The sequence below is a fragment of the Podarcis muralis genome, chromosome 7, assembly GCF_964188315.1.
Source record: "Podarcis muralis chromosome 7, rPodMur119.hap1.1, whole genome shotgun sequence".
NCBI lineage: Eukaryota > Metazoa > Chordata > Lepidosauria > Squamata > Lacertidae > Podarcis > Podarcis muralis.
The window spans coordinates 70,163,280-70,179,889 of NC_135661.1; the positions used below are offsets into that span (position 1 = coordinate 70,163,280).

General features: G+C 45.9%; 1 protein-coding gene across 5 annotated transcripts; it reads left to right on the forward strand.

The window, feature by feature from the left end:
• Positions 1-71: 71 nt before the first annotated feature.
• On the forward strand, positions 72-12,536 carry ZCCHC17 (zinc finger CCHC-type containing 17). Of its 5 annotated transcripts, none has more exons than XR_013393728.1 (8): positions 73-214; positions 3,124-3,243; positions 7,159-7,216; positions 7,387-7,487; positions 7,835-7,926; positions 9,012-9,112; positions 10,637-10,741; positions 11,706-11,858. XR_013393728.1 is itself a non-coding variant. In XM_028742779.2 (8 exons), the coding sequence occupies exons 2-8, from the start codon at positions 3,202-3,204 to the stop codon at positions 11,886-11,888; spliced, it is 711 nt and encodes a 236-aa protein (XP_028598612.2). In that variant the 5' UTR covers positions 73-214; positions 3,124-3,201; the 3' UTR covers positions 11,889-12,536. The 5 variants fall into 5 exon arrangements, 4 of the variants coding, with proteins under 4 accessions (XP_028598614.2, XP_028598612.2, XP_028598613.2 ...); XM_028742779.2 differs by having other exon boundaries at positions 10,608-10,741; positions 11,706-12,536; XM_028742780.2 differs by lacking the exon at positions 73-214 and adding an exon at positions 310-328 and having other exon boundaries at positions 10,608-10,741; positions 11,706-12,536.
• The last annotated feature ends 4,074 nt before the right edge of the window (positions 12,537-16,610 follow it).

A 16,610-nucleotide genomic window follows, 5' to 3' on the forward strand; every position in this document is an offset into this window, starting at 1 on the left:
AAGGCCCCGCCCCCTCCGCGACGTCTCATTCGCGGACGCTATCCTTCCTCCTCGCGGCTGCTCTCGCGCCGCTTCAGCACGGAGCCTGATCCTGATTGGTGGAGCCGGCGCAGACGTTAGACCTCGCGTGGCCGGCGCTGGAGAGGAGAGGCGGAGCGGGACGGGTAAAGGAGACGGCGGTTGCTGTGGGGATTTTCGTTGTCTCCCGAAGGTGGTAAGTCGGTGGGAGAAGGAGAAGAGGGAGGAAGGGCTGCGGGGATGGGAGAGAGTACGGACCTTCACTCCACGTAGGCCTACCCCCACTGTCTTCAATGGGCATTGCACGCAGGTAACTGGGTGGAGGTGGAGGGGGCGGCCTTCCTAAATACTGTAAATCAACTCGGATCATTTTTTTCCTTGGTGGAGTCGAGATTCCTATTCAGATCCGGCGAGTTATTTACATGGCCTCTGGGATCCCAAAATCATTGAGGAGAAAGTGATAGTTCACAGTGTCCACCCATACAAGACCATTCAACAATAATCGGTTGAGGCAATCTCTCCTAATAAACATTTATTATAATGACACTACGCAGGAGGAACGTCTGGGAATGGGAGGTTTCCCTCCCATTACAGAACAGCTACAAAAATTATTATTTTTAGCTGACAAATATTTGTAAACATTCAGCGTTTGAATTCTAGGGGTGGTGAAGATGCATTTCAAACTGCACAAAGAATGTGTATCTGAAGAAGTGTGCATGCACACGAAAGCTCATACCAAGAACTAACTTAGTTGGTCTTTAAGGTGCTACTGGAAGGAAATTTTTTTGTTTTGACTATGGCAGACCAACACGGCTACCTATCTGTAACTGCACAAAGAATGTAACTAAGGACCACAGTGTGTAATGGTAACTTTATTATTTATACCCCTCCCATCTGGCTGGGTTTCCCCAGTCACTCTGGGCGGCTTACAGCATGTCTGAAAACATAATGAAAACATCAAGCATTAAAAACCTCTAACGGAACTGTTAGAACCAAAGACTAAGATACTTTCTAGAATGTACAACTTGCTGCTTAAATGGAATACACAGGATGAGACAGTAAAATCTGCCATGATAAAGTGGGCGCAGGACATTGGGCATAACATTATGTTTGAGGACTGGGAAAGGTTATGGAACACCGGAATGAAGTTCACGGCATGTAATGCCTTGAAGGAAAACATTATGAAAATGATATACTGGTGGTACATGATCCCAGTCAAGCTTGCTAAAATATACCATTTGTCTGACAATAAATGCTGGAAATGTAAGGAGGCTGAAGGGACATTCTTTCACCTCTGGTGGACCTGCCCAAAGGTGAAGGCCTTCTGGGAAATGATATACAATGAGCTAAAAAAGGTATTTAGGTATACCTTTCCCAAGAAACCAGAGGCCTTCCTTCTGGGCATGGTGGACCAGAAAGTGTTAAAGAAGGATAGAACTTTGTTTATGTATGCAACTACAGCAGCAAGAATCCTCATTGCAAAGTACTGGAAGACACCAGATTTACCCACGCTGGAAGAATGGCAGACGCAGTTGATGGACTACATGGAACTGGCTGAAATGACTGGCAGAATCCGTGATTTGGGAGAAGAAATAGTGGAGGAGGACTGGAAAAAATTTAAGGACTATCTGCAAAAACATTATAAGTTGTATGAATGTTAAGAATGTGTACGATTAGGAAACGTTTACTTCAGCAACTTGAATAGGTGAATTGGAAATTAAGTTATAAGAAAGATGAGGTAGACAACATGAAGTAACCATACTATGTTTATTTATAGGGTACAAATAACTGAGATACAGTATTTTAAATTTGGAAACATAGTAATAATAATAATAATAATTTATTATTTATACCCCGCCCATCTGGCTGGGCCTCCCCAGCCACTCTGGGCGGCTTCCATAAAAACCAAAAATACAATAAAATATCACATGTTAAAAACTTCCCTGAACATAGTATTTGAAAGATACAGTAAGACATGAAATAAGGTAACAAATAGCTGATGTTACAATTGCAAAGAACGCAGAATTCGGAAGATGTGGGGAAGTCTGATTGGAATTGTTAAAGTATTTTGGAAAGTTGGAATTTATGTATACTTTCTTTTTCTTACTTTTACTTTCTACTTTTTATTCTGTAAATTTCTGAATATCTGAGAGAAAACTTAATAAATTAAAAAAAAAAAACCCTCCTGTCTGAAGACAGCCTTCAGATGTCTTCTAAAAGTTGAGCAATTCTTTTATCCCCTTGACAGTTCAACAGGGAGGGCACCACTACCGAGAAGTCCCCCTCTGCCTGGTTCTCTGTAACTTCTCTTTTCGCAGTAAGGGAACCAGCAGAAGGACCTCAGGGCTGAGCGATGGGGGTGGAGACGCTTCTTCTGGGCTGAGGCCATTTAGACTTTGAATTGTGCTCAGAAATGTACCGTGTAAAAGGAACAGGGTTTCCACATGGTTAAATTTGGGATTTTGTGAATTATTGAGCATTTTAGGTACAGTGGTACCTTGGTTTACAAACTTAACCCGTTCCAGAAATCTGTTCTTTAACCAAAGCGTTCTTAAACCAAGGCGTGCTTTCCCATAGCAGCGGGGGACTCAATTTACAAATGGAACACACTCAACAGGAAGCGGAACATGTTCTGCTTCCAAGGCAAAGTTCACAAACCCAAACACCTACTTCTGGGTTTGCAGCATTCTTAATCCAAGTTGGTCATAAACTAAGCTGTTCTTAAACCAAGGTACCACTGTACAGTGGTACCTCTGGATACGAACTGGATCCGTTCTGGAGCCCTGTTCGCATCCAGAAACAAACGCAACTCGCGTTTGCGCGTGCGCGGGTCGCGATTTGCCGCTTCTGTGCATGTGCTTGACATCATTTTGACCATCTGCACATGCGCGATGGGTGAAACCCGGAAGTAACGCATTCCATTACTTCCGGGTCGCCGCGGAGTGCAACCCGAAAGCGCTCAACCAGAAGCAACTTCAACCCGAGGTATGACTGTACTAGGGTGCCGCTAATAATGAGTGAAGGAGAAGCACTTTAAAACATCTGGGTACTGCCTAAATAATTTGGAAATTAGTATATGAGTGAGTGTCTTTGATTGCATTTCAGCAAAAGAGATTTATGCTTCCAAGGGATAACGAAAAATCTGGCCAGGAGATTTGTGGGAACTTCTCATAATTTAAGGCAATGGAAGTAATTCCAGAACTCTATGATATTTTCCAAGGAGAGGTATGTGCTAAAACTGTTACTTTTCAGAATGTAATGAGCTTTGAAATATTTGTGTCTGCATCAGATTGAACTATTTAAATTGTCTTATGGACACAGCCCAGATTTAAAATATATTCAGAACAAATGCTTGAAAAAAGTAAGAATATCAAATGACCCATGTTTAGCATTATTTGCGTATATTAAAGGATTAGATGTGCAAGAAGGTCAGAAAGTTATCATTCATCTCTCAACTGTAGCCCAAATGACTAGCAGAAACATGGTAAAAGCAGAAGACCCCCAAATAGCAAGACTGGCTAATTAAACATTGCCCAAATAGTTAAATTAACTAATATCATTAAAGTAAGGCAGATGGGACAGCAGGAAATAATGTTATTGAAAAGTTGAGCTTTTATATAGCTTATTAGAATGAAAAAGATAATGAAATAATGAAGCATCATGTGCTTTTGAGCGAAATATAATACCATAATGAAAAGCTATATGTTCCTGGCAGAAAAATAAATGCTACCGTATTTTTCGCACGATTGGACGCACCGGACCATAGGGCGCACCTAGTTTTTTGGGGGGGAAATAAAGGAAAAAATTTTCCCCTTTATTTCCCCCCCAAAAGCAGGTCAGGGAAACCGAACCAGGTCGAGGAACAGCGGGATAGTGGCGCTGCGCCTCCCTGCTGTCCCCCAAGCTTGTGGGGCTGGCCGATGTCTGTCTGGCGGGCGGGGAGCTCTGCTTCAGGGCGCCCCACCCGCCAGGCAGCAGGCTGCTATCCGCAGCGTGGGGAGCCCTGTGGGGAACTCCTGCAAGGTTCCCCACTCTGCGGATGTATGCCTGGCGCGAGGGGCGCTCTGCTTCAGGGCGCCCCACCCGCCAGGCAGCAGGCTGCTATCCGCAGCGTGGGGAGCCTTGTCGGGAACTCCTGCAAGGTTCCCCACTCTGCGGATGTCTGCCTGGCGCGAGGGGCGCTCTGCTTCAGGGCGCCCCACCCGCCAGGCAGCAGGCTGCTATCCGCAGCGTGGGGAGCCTTGTCGGGAACTCCTGCAAGCCTCCCCACTCTGCGGATGTCTGCCTGGCGCGAGGGGCGCTCTGCTTCAGGGCGCCCCACCCGCCAGGCAGCAGGCTGCTATCCGCAGCGTGGGGAGCCTTGTCGGGAACTCCTGCAAGCCTCCCCACTCTGCGGATGTCTGCCTGGCGTGAGGGGCGCTCTGCTTCAGGGCGCCCCACCCGCCAGGCAGCAGGCTGCTATCCGCAGCGTGGGGAGCCTTGTCGGGAACTCCTGCAAGCCTCCCCACGCTGCGGATGTCTGCCTGGCGTGAGGGGCGCTCTGCTTCAGGGCGCCCCACCCGCCAGGCAGCAGGCTGCTATCCGCAGCGTGGGGAGCCTTGTCGGGAACTCCTGCAAGCCTCCCCACTCTGCGGATGTCTGCCTGGCGTGAGGGGCGCTCTGCCTCAGGGCGCCCCACCCGCCAGGCAGCAGGCTGCTATCCGCAGCGTGGGGAGCCTTGTCGGGAACTCCTGCAAGGTTCCCCACTCTGCGGATGTCTGCCTGGCGCGAGGGGCGCTCTGCTTCAGGGCGCCCCACCCGCCAGGCAGCAGGCTGCTATCCGCAGCGTGGGGAGCCTTGTCGGGAACTCCTGCAAGCCTCCCCACTCTGCGGATGTCTGCCTGGCGTGAGGGGCGCTCTGCTTCAGGGCGCCCCACCCGCCAGGCAGCAGGCTGCTATCCGCAGCGTGGGGAGCCTTGTCGGGAACTCCTGCAAGCCTCCCCACTCTGCGGATGTCTGCCTGGCGTGAGGGGCGCTCTGCCTCAGGGCGCCCCACCCGCCAGGCAGCAGGCTGCTATCCGCAGCGTGGGGAGCCTTGTCGGGAACTCCTGCAAGGTTCCCCACTCTGCGGATGTCTGCCTGGCGCGAGGGGCGCTCTGCTTCAGGGCGCCCCACCCGCCAGGCAGCAGGCTGCTATCCGCAGCGTGGGGAGCCTTGTCGGGAACTCCTGCAAGCCTCCCCACTCTGCGGATGTCTGCCTGGCGTGAGGGGCGCTCTGCCTCAGGGCGCCCCACCCGCCAGGCAGCAGGCTGCTATCCGCAGCGTGGGGAGCCTTGTCGGGAACTCCTGCAAGCCTCCCCACTCTGCGGATGTCTGCCTGGCGTGAGGGGCGCTCTGCTTCAGGGCGCCCCACCCGCCAGGCAGCAGGCTGCTATCCGCAGCGTGGGGAGCCTTGTCGGGAACTCCTGCAAGCCTCCCCACTCTGCGGATGTCTGCCTGGCGCGAGGGGCGCTCTGCTTCAGGGCGCCCCACCCGCCAGGCAGCAGGCTGCTATCCGCAGCGTGGGGAGCCCTGTGGGGAATTCCTGCAAGGCTCCCCATGCTGCGGATGTGTTCCCGAAGCGCCTGGAGCTCTGCTTTCAGGGCGCCTGGCGCTCCGGGAAGCAGGCTGAGCGGAGCGCTAATCCCGAAGCCCCAAGCTTCGGGATTAGCGCGGCGCTTCGCTAGCCCTGGGAGAGCCACGCAACGTCGCGGGGCTCTCCCAGGGCTAGCGAGACCTTGCCGGCACCCAGAAGCTTGGGGCGCGCTGAGCTCCGCGCGCCCCAAGCTTCGGGATTAGCGCGGCGCTTCGCTAGCCCTGGGAGAGCCACGCAACGTCGCGGGGCTCTCCCAGGGCTAGCGAGACCTTGCCGGCACCCAGAAGCTTGGGGCGCGCTGAGCTCCGCGTGCCCCAAGCTTCGGGATTAGCGCGGCGCTTCGCTAGCCCTGGGAGAGCCACGCAACGTCACGGGGCTCTCCCAGGGCTAGCGAGACCTTGCCGGCACCCAGAAGCTTGGGGCGCGCTGAGCTCCACGCGCCCCAAGCTTCGGGATTAGCGCGGCGCTTCGCTAGCCCTGGGTGAGCCACGCAACGTCGCGGGGCTCTCCCAGGGCTAGCGAGACCTTGCCGGCACCCAGAAGCTTGGGGCGCGCTGAGCTCCACGCGCCCCAAGCTTCGGGATTAGCGCGGCGCTTCGCTAGCCCTGGGAGAGCCACGCAACGTCGCGGGGCACTCCCAGGGCTAGCGAGACCTTACCGGCACCCAGAAGCTTGGGGCGCGCTGAGCTCCGCGCGCCCCAAGCTTCGGGATTAGCGCGGCGCTTCGCTAGCCGTGGGAGAGCTGGGTCTCCCACGGCTAGCGGATAGCTTCCTGAAGCCTGGAGAGCGAGAGGGGTCGGTGCGCACCGACCCCTCTCACTCTCCAGGCTTCAGCGAAAGCCTGCATTCGCTCCATAGGACGCACACACATTTTCCCTTGCTTTTTGGGAGGGAAAAAGTGCGTCCTATGGTCGAAAAATACGGTATTTAATATAGGCAAATATTACTGAAATTGATTGTTAAATATTGAGATATGATATAACCATACACATGATTAAATTGACTTTGGGGAAGGGAGAATTTATTACTAATAATGAAAGTAAGGATAGTTAAAAATGATAGTAGATAAATGCATGCAAATATAAGAGGAGAAAGTACTCTCATCATGAACTTATTTAAATAAGTGACCTTATTTTGCAATTTTCCTTTTCCCTTTTCTACATGAATTTATATGTTTTACATATGTGCTTATATCCGTTTTGGAAAGCTTTCCGCTTTATAATTTGGCAACTGGAAAAAAAGAGAAAGTAGTAAAAAAGAATGGATCGGATTGCAGTCTAAATAGTAGACTGCTTTTGAAATGTACAACATGGAATGAGATGGGGAGGGGCCATACCTGCACATAGACATCCCAAGTTCAGTTCCTGCCATGTTTAGGTAAAGAGGTCAGATAGCCATTGATGAGAAAAACTTCTTCCTGAAACTCTGATAGTGTCACAGTAGACAATACTGGATTAGATGAAAAGTTACTATAGGGAAATAGAATGCCAACCCTTTTTGACCAATAATTGTTATTTTCTTTACAGGTTGCTTCTGTGACAGAATATGGAGCATTCATTAAAATTCCAGGAACTAGGAAACAAGGTTTGGATCTCTTATCAGTTGTATTAAATGGTGTTTTGGTTTTTATAGTAAAAGATTAGAAATCAAAATACAGTGTTAACCCATTAGGATTCTTAAGACATTTCTGTTCATTTCATCTGTCAAAGAACATTACTTAACAAACTTTTTTTCTCCGTCATACTTCTTCTTAGGCCTTGTACACAAAAGTCACATGTCAAACTGCAGGGTGGACCAACCCTCAGAGTTGGTGGATGTGGGAGAAAAAGTGTGGGTGAAACTTATAGGAAAAGAGGTAAACATTACTGTCCTGTTTCTGAGGTGATTGTAAAATAGGATTTTGCACTTAAACAAATTACATGAAGGTTTTTGTTAAGAAAGAAGTACACACTGATCAGCTTTTTACTTTGAAGAACGTACCCCACTGTCTTGTCAATGGCTGATGTTGCATTTATGTTAACATTGAATTAATGATGAGAGGCCCGGTGGGAAAACAAGAGGTGCAGTACTAGCTGTGATGACTCTTTGGTCGGAGTGTTTTCCCTTCTGTGTAGAAATGTTCCTCATCACAAACCCCCTGTTGATTTGTTCCTTGAGGTCTGACCAAAAAAAAATTCAAAAGAATATTTCCTTGTCTTTCAGAAGACAGATGAGAAGTTAAAATTGTCTCTTTCGATGAAGGTTGTTAATCAAGGAACTGGAAAAGACCTGGACCCCAACAATGTGACCCTCGAGTAAGCAAAATATGTTGCACTTATGTGGGGGTATGGACTTTATTGCATTGCTTCCTTTTTTATTCTTTCATTTCCCCCTTTATCCCCAGGATGTGTGGCCCTCCAGATGTTGGACTGTAACTCCCACCCCACCTTATCAGCATGACCAGTGGTCAGGGATGATGGAAGTTATATTCCAACAATATCAAGAGGCCATGGTTTCCCCATCCTTGCTGTATCCCAATGGGCAGTGGTGCTGCTAGGGCCAGATTTCTGGGTGCATATCTGTGACTTTGCAGCCCAGCTGGCTCCAAATGACCTGAGAGACCAAGCAGCAGCCAGCAGGACAGGATATGGTGGTTGCACTGTGACAGCAGCCAACATTCCAGCAAGTTGGATTCCTTTTTATTGATTTCCCCCAGGGCAAGAGTGACAGTGAGGAGAGCCATTCAGATTCTGCCTTGGGGTTGTTGGACCAATGAAGACACAGGGGCAGCGGCAGAACTTTCATTGGTTCAGCTACCGCAAGATGATGTCTGATTAGCTTACCTTGATTTCACTCTTCTCCTAGGAAAAATAATTTAAAATTAAATGGTGTATAGTTTGCTGGAGCAGAGCCTCTGTTGCCAGGGCAGAACTATCTTTTTCATGTATTCTGGAAGGTAACCTGCATCTGCCCTGAGATATCTCCTCTTCCCAAAGACTACAGAACCCCCCCAAAGTCGGATAGCAATAAGCTCCCCTCTGTCAAAAAGCCACACACAAAGAAAAGGAGACCTGCTATTCCCAATTGCTTCAAAACAGACCACATGAGAAGCAAAAGGCAGTGAGCAAGGATGTGCCTTGCACAGGGTGCTATTGTTGCATGAATCCTGCTTGTTCCAATTGGCTGGGGAGAGTACCCTGTCCGCATTGATTTTTGTGGGTCCCCTGGAAGACACATTGATTGGTGCTCCCCACAAGCTGCAGGCCATGTTTAAAAATGTCTGACTTAATTTCTGACATAAAGCTCCTTAGAATTTTGTGATTGGCTTCAGCTGAATTAGGATTACACCTCAAAACAAATGGTTTTGTCTGTGACTAAAATCTTTTATGTCTGCACACAGTCAAGATGCACGGAAGAAAGGCTCATTCAAAGACTACACCAGCCAGAAGATCACTCTAGAAGCAGTCTTAAACACAGTTTGCAAAAAGTGTGGCTGTCCAGGTATGTTGAGGTCAAATTCCTATTTATTTTGTTTTGTTTTGTTTTAAACATTTGTGTCATGTTGCCATAACCTTTAAGGTATTGGGTCTTACCTTTGTATTTTTACAGCACAAGTGAGAACTGGGCCACTTCTTTCTAACTGAGGTAAAGGTAAAGGTACCCTTGCCCGTACGGGCCAGTCATGTCCGACTCTAGGGTTGTGCGCTCATCTCACTTAAGAGGCCGGGAGCCAGCACTGTCCGGAGACACTTCCGGGTCACATGGCCAGCGTGACGAAGCTGCTCTGGCGAGCCAGCGCAGCACACGGAAATGCCGTTTACCTTCCCGCTATAAAGCGGTACCTATTTATCTACTTGCACTTAGGGGTGCTTTCGAACTGCTAGGTGGGCAAGAGCTGGGACCAAAAGACGGGAGCTCACCCCGCTGCAGGGATTCGAACCGCCAACCATACGATCGGCAAGTCTTAGGCACTGAGGTTTTACCCACAGCACCACCCACGTCCCTGCTAACTGAGTTACTGGGGTTCAAATAATAACTCATCCCTGTAGCTCTCGCTTGGTGGCCATGGTCCAGCTACTGTATCTCAACCTAATCTATCTCACAGGGTTGTTGGGAAGGTAGAAAGGGGTGGGGTGCACTTTTTTTTTGCCAAAGGGTGGGATAATTGTTTGTTTAATAATAATGCAGCAAGGGCAGCGAAATTTTGAAATATTGCTCACAACATCGTCAGACCTAATTGTGAAGCTATGAATGTTAGAAAAATTTAGGGGATGTTTTTACAGCACAAGTGAGAACTGGACCACTTCTTTCTAACTGAGTTTTGGGGTAGTCAAGTCTGCTCATCCATCAAACTTGGCAGCAACATCCATATTTGTATAAATTATACTTGCAAATATACCTTATGCAAATGTACCTTATGCCCAAAGGGCTGGGGTGTTTTGTTTGGGGGAGAGTTGTTGCCATTGGTTCTTCGTATACTTTAGGTTTTGTTGTGATTTATTTGGAAATTTTTCAGTTTGGTTTGTATTTTTAATATTTATTGTCTGTGACTATTTTTGTTTTGTTTTTTATGGAGGTTTTTATGTTCTAAGCTGCCTTGAGGATGGTTTGAATGGTGGAAAGGTGGCATACAAATAAAATTACGTATGTATGTGTGTGTGTATAAAAGTAATAAAGTCCTCAGTCACAAATACCAGCATGAGTGGATGTCGAAATCAGCAATTCCCAGGCATGCTGTAGGTAGAACTCTTACCTCCTGCTCCAGTATAGCCAACACAAGCTTGCTTTGCAGCCTTCAAAGACTGAGGATACAGGGAAAGGCCTCTTGCAGTTTCAGGAACTACAGGCCATAATGGCAAAACTTTCCATAGCTAGAAAAGATGAATACTGTTGTGTTACTTTAAGGTAGTAGAAAACACGGTAGGGGCGGAGAGGTGGTAACCAGCAAAGTTTGTTTTAGTTTTTTTAAAAAAAAAAAATTAACATTGTGTTGAAGGTCATTTTGCAAAAGATTGCTTCGTGCAGCCAGGAGGGACCAAGTATACTCTGATTCCAGAGGATGAAGAAATCCCTCCAGAAGAAGAAAAGAAGGCACATAAATCTGAAGATTTTGTGAAGAAGAGAAAAAAGGTAAAAGATTGGCTGACAGGATTGAGTACAGGTAACAGTTCTATTGCCACATTCACTGAGAACAAGCTCAGCAAGCTGCCAGTTACAATGATGTCAGCAATCTTGTACATAAAAGTAAGTCCATTTGAATCCCAGTGTCTATAGGGAGTGGGCCTTTGCACTTTTTAAAAAGCTCTTTTCCCCCCAAAGGGCTATCTAAACATACTTAAAGAGTAAAAAAATATTTGGTGCTCTGTGCTTAGGATGTTTAATTTTCTTATCCAGGGGCAAAACTAGGCTTTATGTGATCCAAGTCAAAGACCCAATTTGGCGCACGCGCACATACACACACGCTCAGAGGCTGGGAGCCTCAGTGATGCTCCTCTGAAGGTGTCAACCAGGGCAAAAACCTGGCTAGCTCCCCCATAGTTACAGCACTGTTATACCTTTACTTTTTTCTTGATTTTCTTATAGTTTCTGTATTCTTATGCTGCCTTGGATAATTTATAAAAAGGTGGGATATAAATCTTGGTAATAAATAAGTGCTGCCCCTTTTTCATCTTAGCACTTTGTATTTTGACAACTGATGCTGCTTTACCATCTTAAGAAGGGTTAGGAGCTCTGTATCTTTTTAGACTTCTTTTTAGGTTTTGTTCAGTTTTTGCAAATACTGTTGCTGCAAAATGCAGCTTGGATCAGTGAGTAGCAGGGCCAGTTTGCATATAACATTAAGCCAAATAATAGTTTGGCGCATATTAGCAAACATGCAGGTTTAGCTACTCAGCATCAGTCCTGGGTGAAAAGCTCAACGGCTCCAATCTACCCTTAAGGAACCTGCCCGTTTGCTAGCTAGCACTAAGCCATAGTTCTTCTTAGTATTACATGTGAACCGGTTTTTAGGGAATTGTTTCTAATACAATTCCTAATACTTCCTAATACTCTCCAACAGAAAAGCTTACACACACTAATGTATTCTCTCTAACAGGAAAAAAAGAGAAAAAAGAAACACAAGAGCAAAACTCCTTCCGAACTGGGGGATTCTGACAGTGGTGAGTCAGATGCTGATGATGTTCAGCCATCAAGGAAGAAAGCAAAACGGACTGAAAAAGCTAGCGCATCCCAAAAGCGAAAAAAGAAGAAGCATCATAAGAAGAAGCACAAGGACTGAGAAGCGGATCCAAGGCCGTAGGCTGTGCTGACACAGTGTGCACCCTCTGGGCTCCTGTAATCTGCTGGAGAGAAAAAATAGTTGAGCTAGTGCAACTTGCATTATAACAAAAGGGGATTCCTCCTTTGTAAAGCAACGTTGTTTTCCTACAATTTTTTTCCACAAGGACTGCCACTTTTCTCTACATGGAAGAAGCCAGCTGCAGTTGGGTGTTCCTTGCCACAGATGTTGCCCTCATTCATGCGAAACGCTTCTCCTTCTATAGCTCCTTTTTCTTCTGGGCCTTGTGCCAGGCAGTTCCTTTGGAGCAACCCAGAGCCATCTCCATGAAGCATGCATGGCACTGGCAATCAGTGCAGCTTCCTTAGCCAGGGTGGCAGCTGTGTGTTGATTCAGCATCTCGCCAGTCATTCTCCGCACACCAGCAGAAAGAGCAGTGGACTCATCTTCTTGGCTGGTCGATTTGTTCTGCACCGGTCACCCCACTGCATTTTTGCTCCATTCATACTGCAGTACTGGAGGAAGAAAAATAATAATTATCTGAGTATCCCTAGGGGTTGCAAAAGCACAAATCAAAATGTGAAGACAAGCTTTGTGCTTATATTGCTAGCCATTTAAACTCTGAAATAAAGCCGTTTTCCCCTCCCAGGGTGTGATCCCTTTCTGTTACATTTTGGCCAATGGAACAGCTGGGTAATAGAAAGGAAGTAGTCTTTCTGTTGGATACAAAATAGTCTTTAGGGTGTGGCTATTTTCCCAGGCTTGCTTCTGTTGTCTGTTAAATGGCAATCTTACTTCTGTTGTCTATTAAATGGCAATCTATGGTCAGCTTGTTTGTTTATTACACTTATTTGTGTTTCTGTCATAATGCAGCTGAAGATAACATAGTCTCCCTCTGAGACAGTGACCTAGCACAGCTTAGTTTCACTGGGGTTACTATATTGTTTGTGGTGTTTATTTTAGACTACTACCTTGTCATTGGTTCTTTCAGAAAGAGTGCAAGAGCCCTTCTACGTTCTGCGCAAGTGCTTCCGTCAAAACCATGACAAGGGAAAGTGTTTTCCCATGCTGGGTGCGTCACTATGAACTATCTAGGAAGTCTCTGCCAAAATCCTCTGCTATGAGGCTGCTTCAGTTGGTTTGCTAACCACACGTTGTCTTTTTTTTTTTTTTAATTTTTATTAAGGGTTTTTTCTTATGGTTACAAAAACAAAACATAACAATACATTAAAACATAACAAACAAATAATAACAAGTATAATTTCAAATCTTATTTTCTTAAACCTTACTTCCCCGACTTCCTCATGCTTCCCCTTTCTGTATTCCAATTTCTATCGATTATTCAGCAAATCTTCTCATATTTTAACTTAGTTTGCTCTTATTTTACTCCTTATCTTAACCATTACCGCTGTCAACCATTTATTTCACTAATCCACACGTTGTCAGGCAAGTAGAATGAGAGCTCTTATTCCACGGATGATTCACTGCTTGTGGACATCATACACCTGACTGCCTTTCCAAAGGACAATAAATCAGGCATTCTACTGGCCTGGTTTACACATCACATTAAACTGTGGCTAAAGGAAAATGTAATTAAATGTGGACAAGCAGTCTCTGGGTTGATGCTGCTGAAATCATAGGTTCTTTGCTCCTCTCCTGCTTGGAAGGAAGCCAGTTAGGCTTGTCATGACCTGGTGTGAACCTGTGGTCTGTTTCCCCATAAGCATAAGCCTGGGTTTAGGCAACACAAACAAAATTCTGGAATCTTTCCTTGCAGGTAAGGAGTAAAGCATCAACACTGTTAGTGTGCTCTAGCATGCTACTCATATATATTAAATGATAGCTTATTTTAACTATGGTTTAATGCAGCCCTCCAACCTTGGTGGTTTCCAGGTGCTACAACTCCCAACAGCCCAAGCCAGGATAGCAGTGCATGGCTAGGTTGTGGGAGTTGTAGTCCAGAGCAATTGCAGGGTAATAAATGGGAGAAGGCTGGTTTGATATGATGTGGAAACCAGGTCCACTTGGTTTTAGTGAAGGGGAAACAGTCATTCTCACCCAGTGCTTTGTTGCTGGAGAATGCCAGTTGGTTCGCAATTGCCTGCAATTAGTCTTTGACCTGTCTTGTAGGCTGCTTGCTTTTTAAAAAAGAATTTTGCTCTTCACTCATGCTTCTTAAGCGAGTTTACATGGGAAGAATTGATGGAGGATCTGAACTATCCAGCCCACCAGCAGTATAATTGTAGTAGTAGTAGTAGTAGTAGTAGTAGTAGTAGTAGTAAAGCTAAAAAGTCTGAATGAATAAGGTGGTGTTCTGGCATTGAAAGATAACCAAATGGGCACCAATAAGGTGGCCAGTCTGCCACTGGCTTCTGGTGTGGGCACCCAGAGGACAGCCTCCAAAAATGACAGTGCATGAGCAGGGTGACATGGGAACCCTTGTGGCTTCAGGTTTCCATGGGTCCCAAGCTGTGTAGGGCTTTAAAGGTAAGCAGCAGCACTTTGAAATTACCTTAAAAAATGTACTGGCAGACACTGTGCTGTACTGGCCAGATGCATTCTCAAAGATCAGCACCAGTTAATCGTTAATTAATTACAGCATTATACAATGCCTCTTATTCTCTTTCTCTGCCCCGCCCTCTGAGCATGAGGTTGTTCTAAAGGGCTGTCAAGAGTTTCTTAAGGAGTTTTACAGACTCCTTAAGCGATGATGATCTGATGATCGGAAGATTTTAAAGCCCTGCCTTTCAAAGGAGCACATGAGTTAACACATTCCTGACCACTTCTCTATCACTGACAGAATGGAAATTCACAGTAAATCATTTAATAATAAGTTTTTAAAAACCCGTTTAAAAAAAGCTAGGATTTTCAAGAAGCTGGATTCAATCCCAGACATACTTCCTGGCCAGTCCTGATATGCGTGTTCCATGCCAGCTGCAAACATATCTGAGATGGGTGCTTTTAGAAAGTAACAGCTAAAACCATCTACTAGCCATGTGGTTTTAAAAAAGGGAAATGGCATCATACTTGATTCTCAATGATAAGTTCATTGATATGCAAATAGATTTTACTTTTTGGTCAGCATCTTCAGTGTCCGAAACAGCTGGGTTCTGATTCTTTACTGGCATACTTCAGTAGTAACACCAGCTGCAAGGCATAGTTCTTATGGACTGCAGCATAATCTCCAATGCAAGACCACAGGTGGTGTGTTTTAAAGCAGTATGTATACTCCACATGGATGAGGTTGACATTATTCTAGGTGTAGTTACAATTCTCTAGTCTGCAATATTTATATTTTAATTTGTGGATGTTCTACTTTCTAAAAATTGGGACTCTAGTAATTAAAAATCTGGGTTTCTTTTCCTTCTGATTTCTGAGCTTTTGCTCACGTTGCTGTACTCCCAACCAATATAAATGGGGAAAACCATCTAAGGATTCTTAATACATGTTCAGATGGCCCCACACCAAGGCATTGGTTTGTAGCCTTCAGTACCACAACAGTGCATTCTGACATAGTGAGCTGGTCTTCTTTCAATAAATGTCTATATGATCTCACTATATTGTACTTTGTGTATTTTTTATGTTGAACTAAGACACTATCGGAAGTCATTTTGTGACCAGCACCCACAGACCTTTCTCAAATATGGGCCTATTGTCCCCCAAATGGTTGGTAGTTCCGATTCTGAAAGATCCTGAAACCAAACATTGTAAGCAACGTAAACTGTGTCTTGCAAGCAGCATCCTCATGTCTTTGTTGCCTGTATTTCTCAAAGCATAACATGTAAAATAATGTCAGAATACGTTTGACTAGCCATATAAGGGGGGGGGGGGGAGCGGCAGTGGAAATCACACAACAGATTTTTAAATGAAAACCACACTTTAATATTAGGAAACTTTAATATTAGGCATCCACAACTCCAGACAAACCTGTTTAGATCAGGTTACCTTAACTGAAGAGAAACACCAGGAAAATGCCCTCCTATTTTAAAGTCACTGAAACATCTTTGCTTTGTCTGAAGCTTGGATAATGACTTGCATAGTTCAGCCAAGAGAGCTTCCATATCAAATTGCTTGAAGGCGAGTGTGACAGACAGGCCTCAGATCTGCCTTGTGACCCAGCAACCAGTTGGTGCTGGCATACAGATCAGCTAATCAGAGAAGGAAATTAACCATCAAATAGGGATGGGGAGTGTCCAACAGCAAATAGGCAGGGATTGTATGTGGGTTAGACAGGGACCTAGGTATGGAGTCAGGGACTTTGTATAGGCAGAAGGGGTCTCTGGCTATCTTAAGTGGGGTCTCACAGTGTTTATCTGCTAGAGGAAGCTAATAGCACATCTGTAAGTGGGCAGACAAGGTTCAGTCTAGCTGAGGGGGAAGGCTGAGATCATAGGAAGGGGCTGGAAGGTTTTATAGTGTAGAAGAATAGCCATCCTAAAAAGAAAAAAAATATCTGACAGGTTGAAAGTGTTGCATTCAGATATTTAATACAGTATCTCTGTATCTGCTTGAAACAAAGTATTGCACCTTGCAGTGGTAAACCATCAAGTGTAAACAAAGTTTCTGCTTTGTTTTAGAAGAACCTCATTCTTAACTTTGGTCTTTTGGGTGAAGGGATTAATTGGTCCATATTCCCTTACACTCAGTTTTAACCTGGCCAGCAAAAATGTCACCACAAACAGTCAATCCAATAGCTGGGTCTTAAGACGCCACAATGCGAGA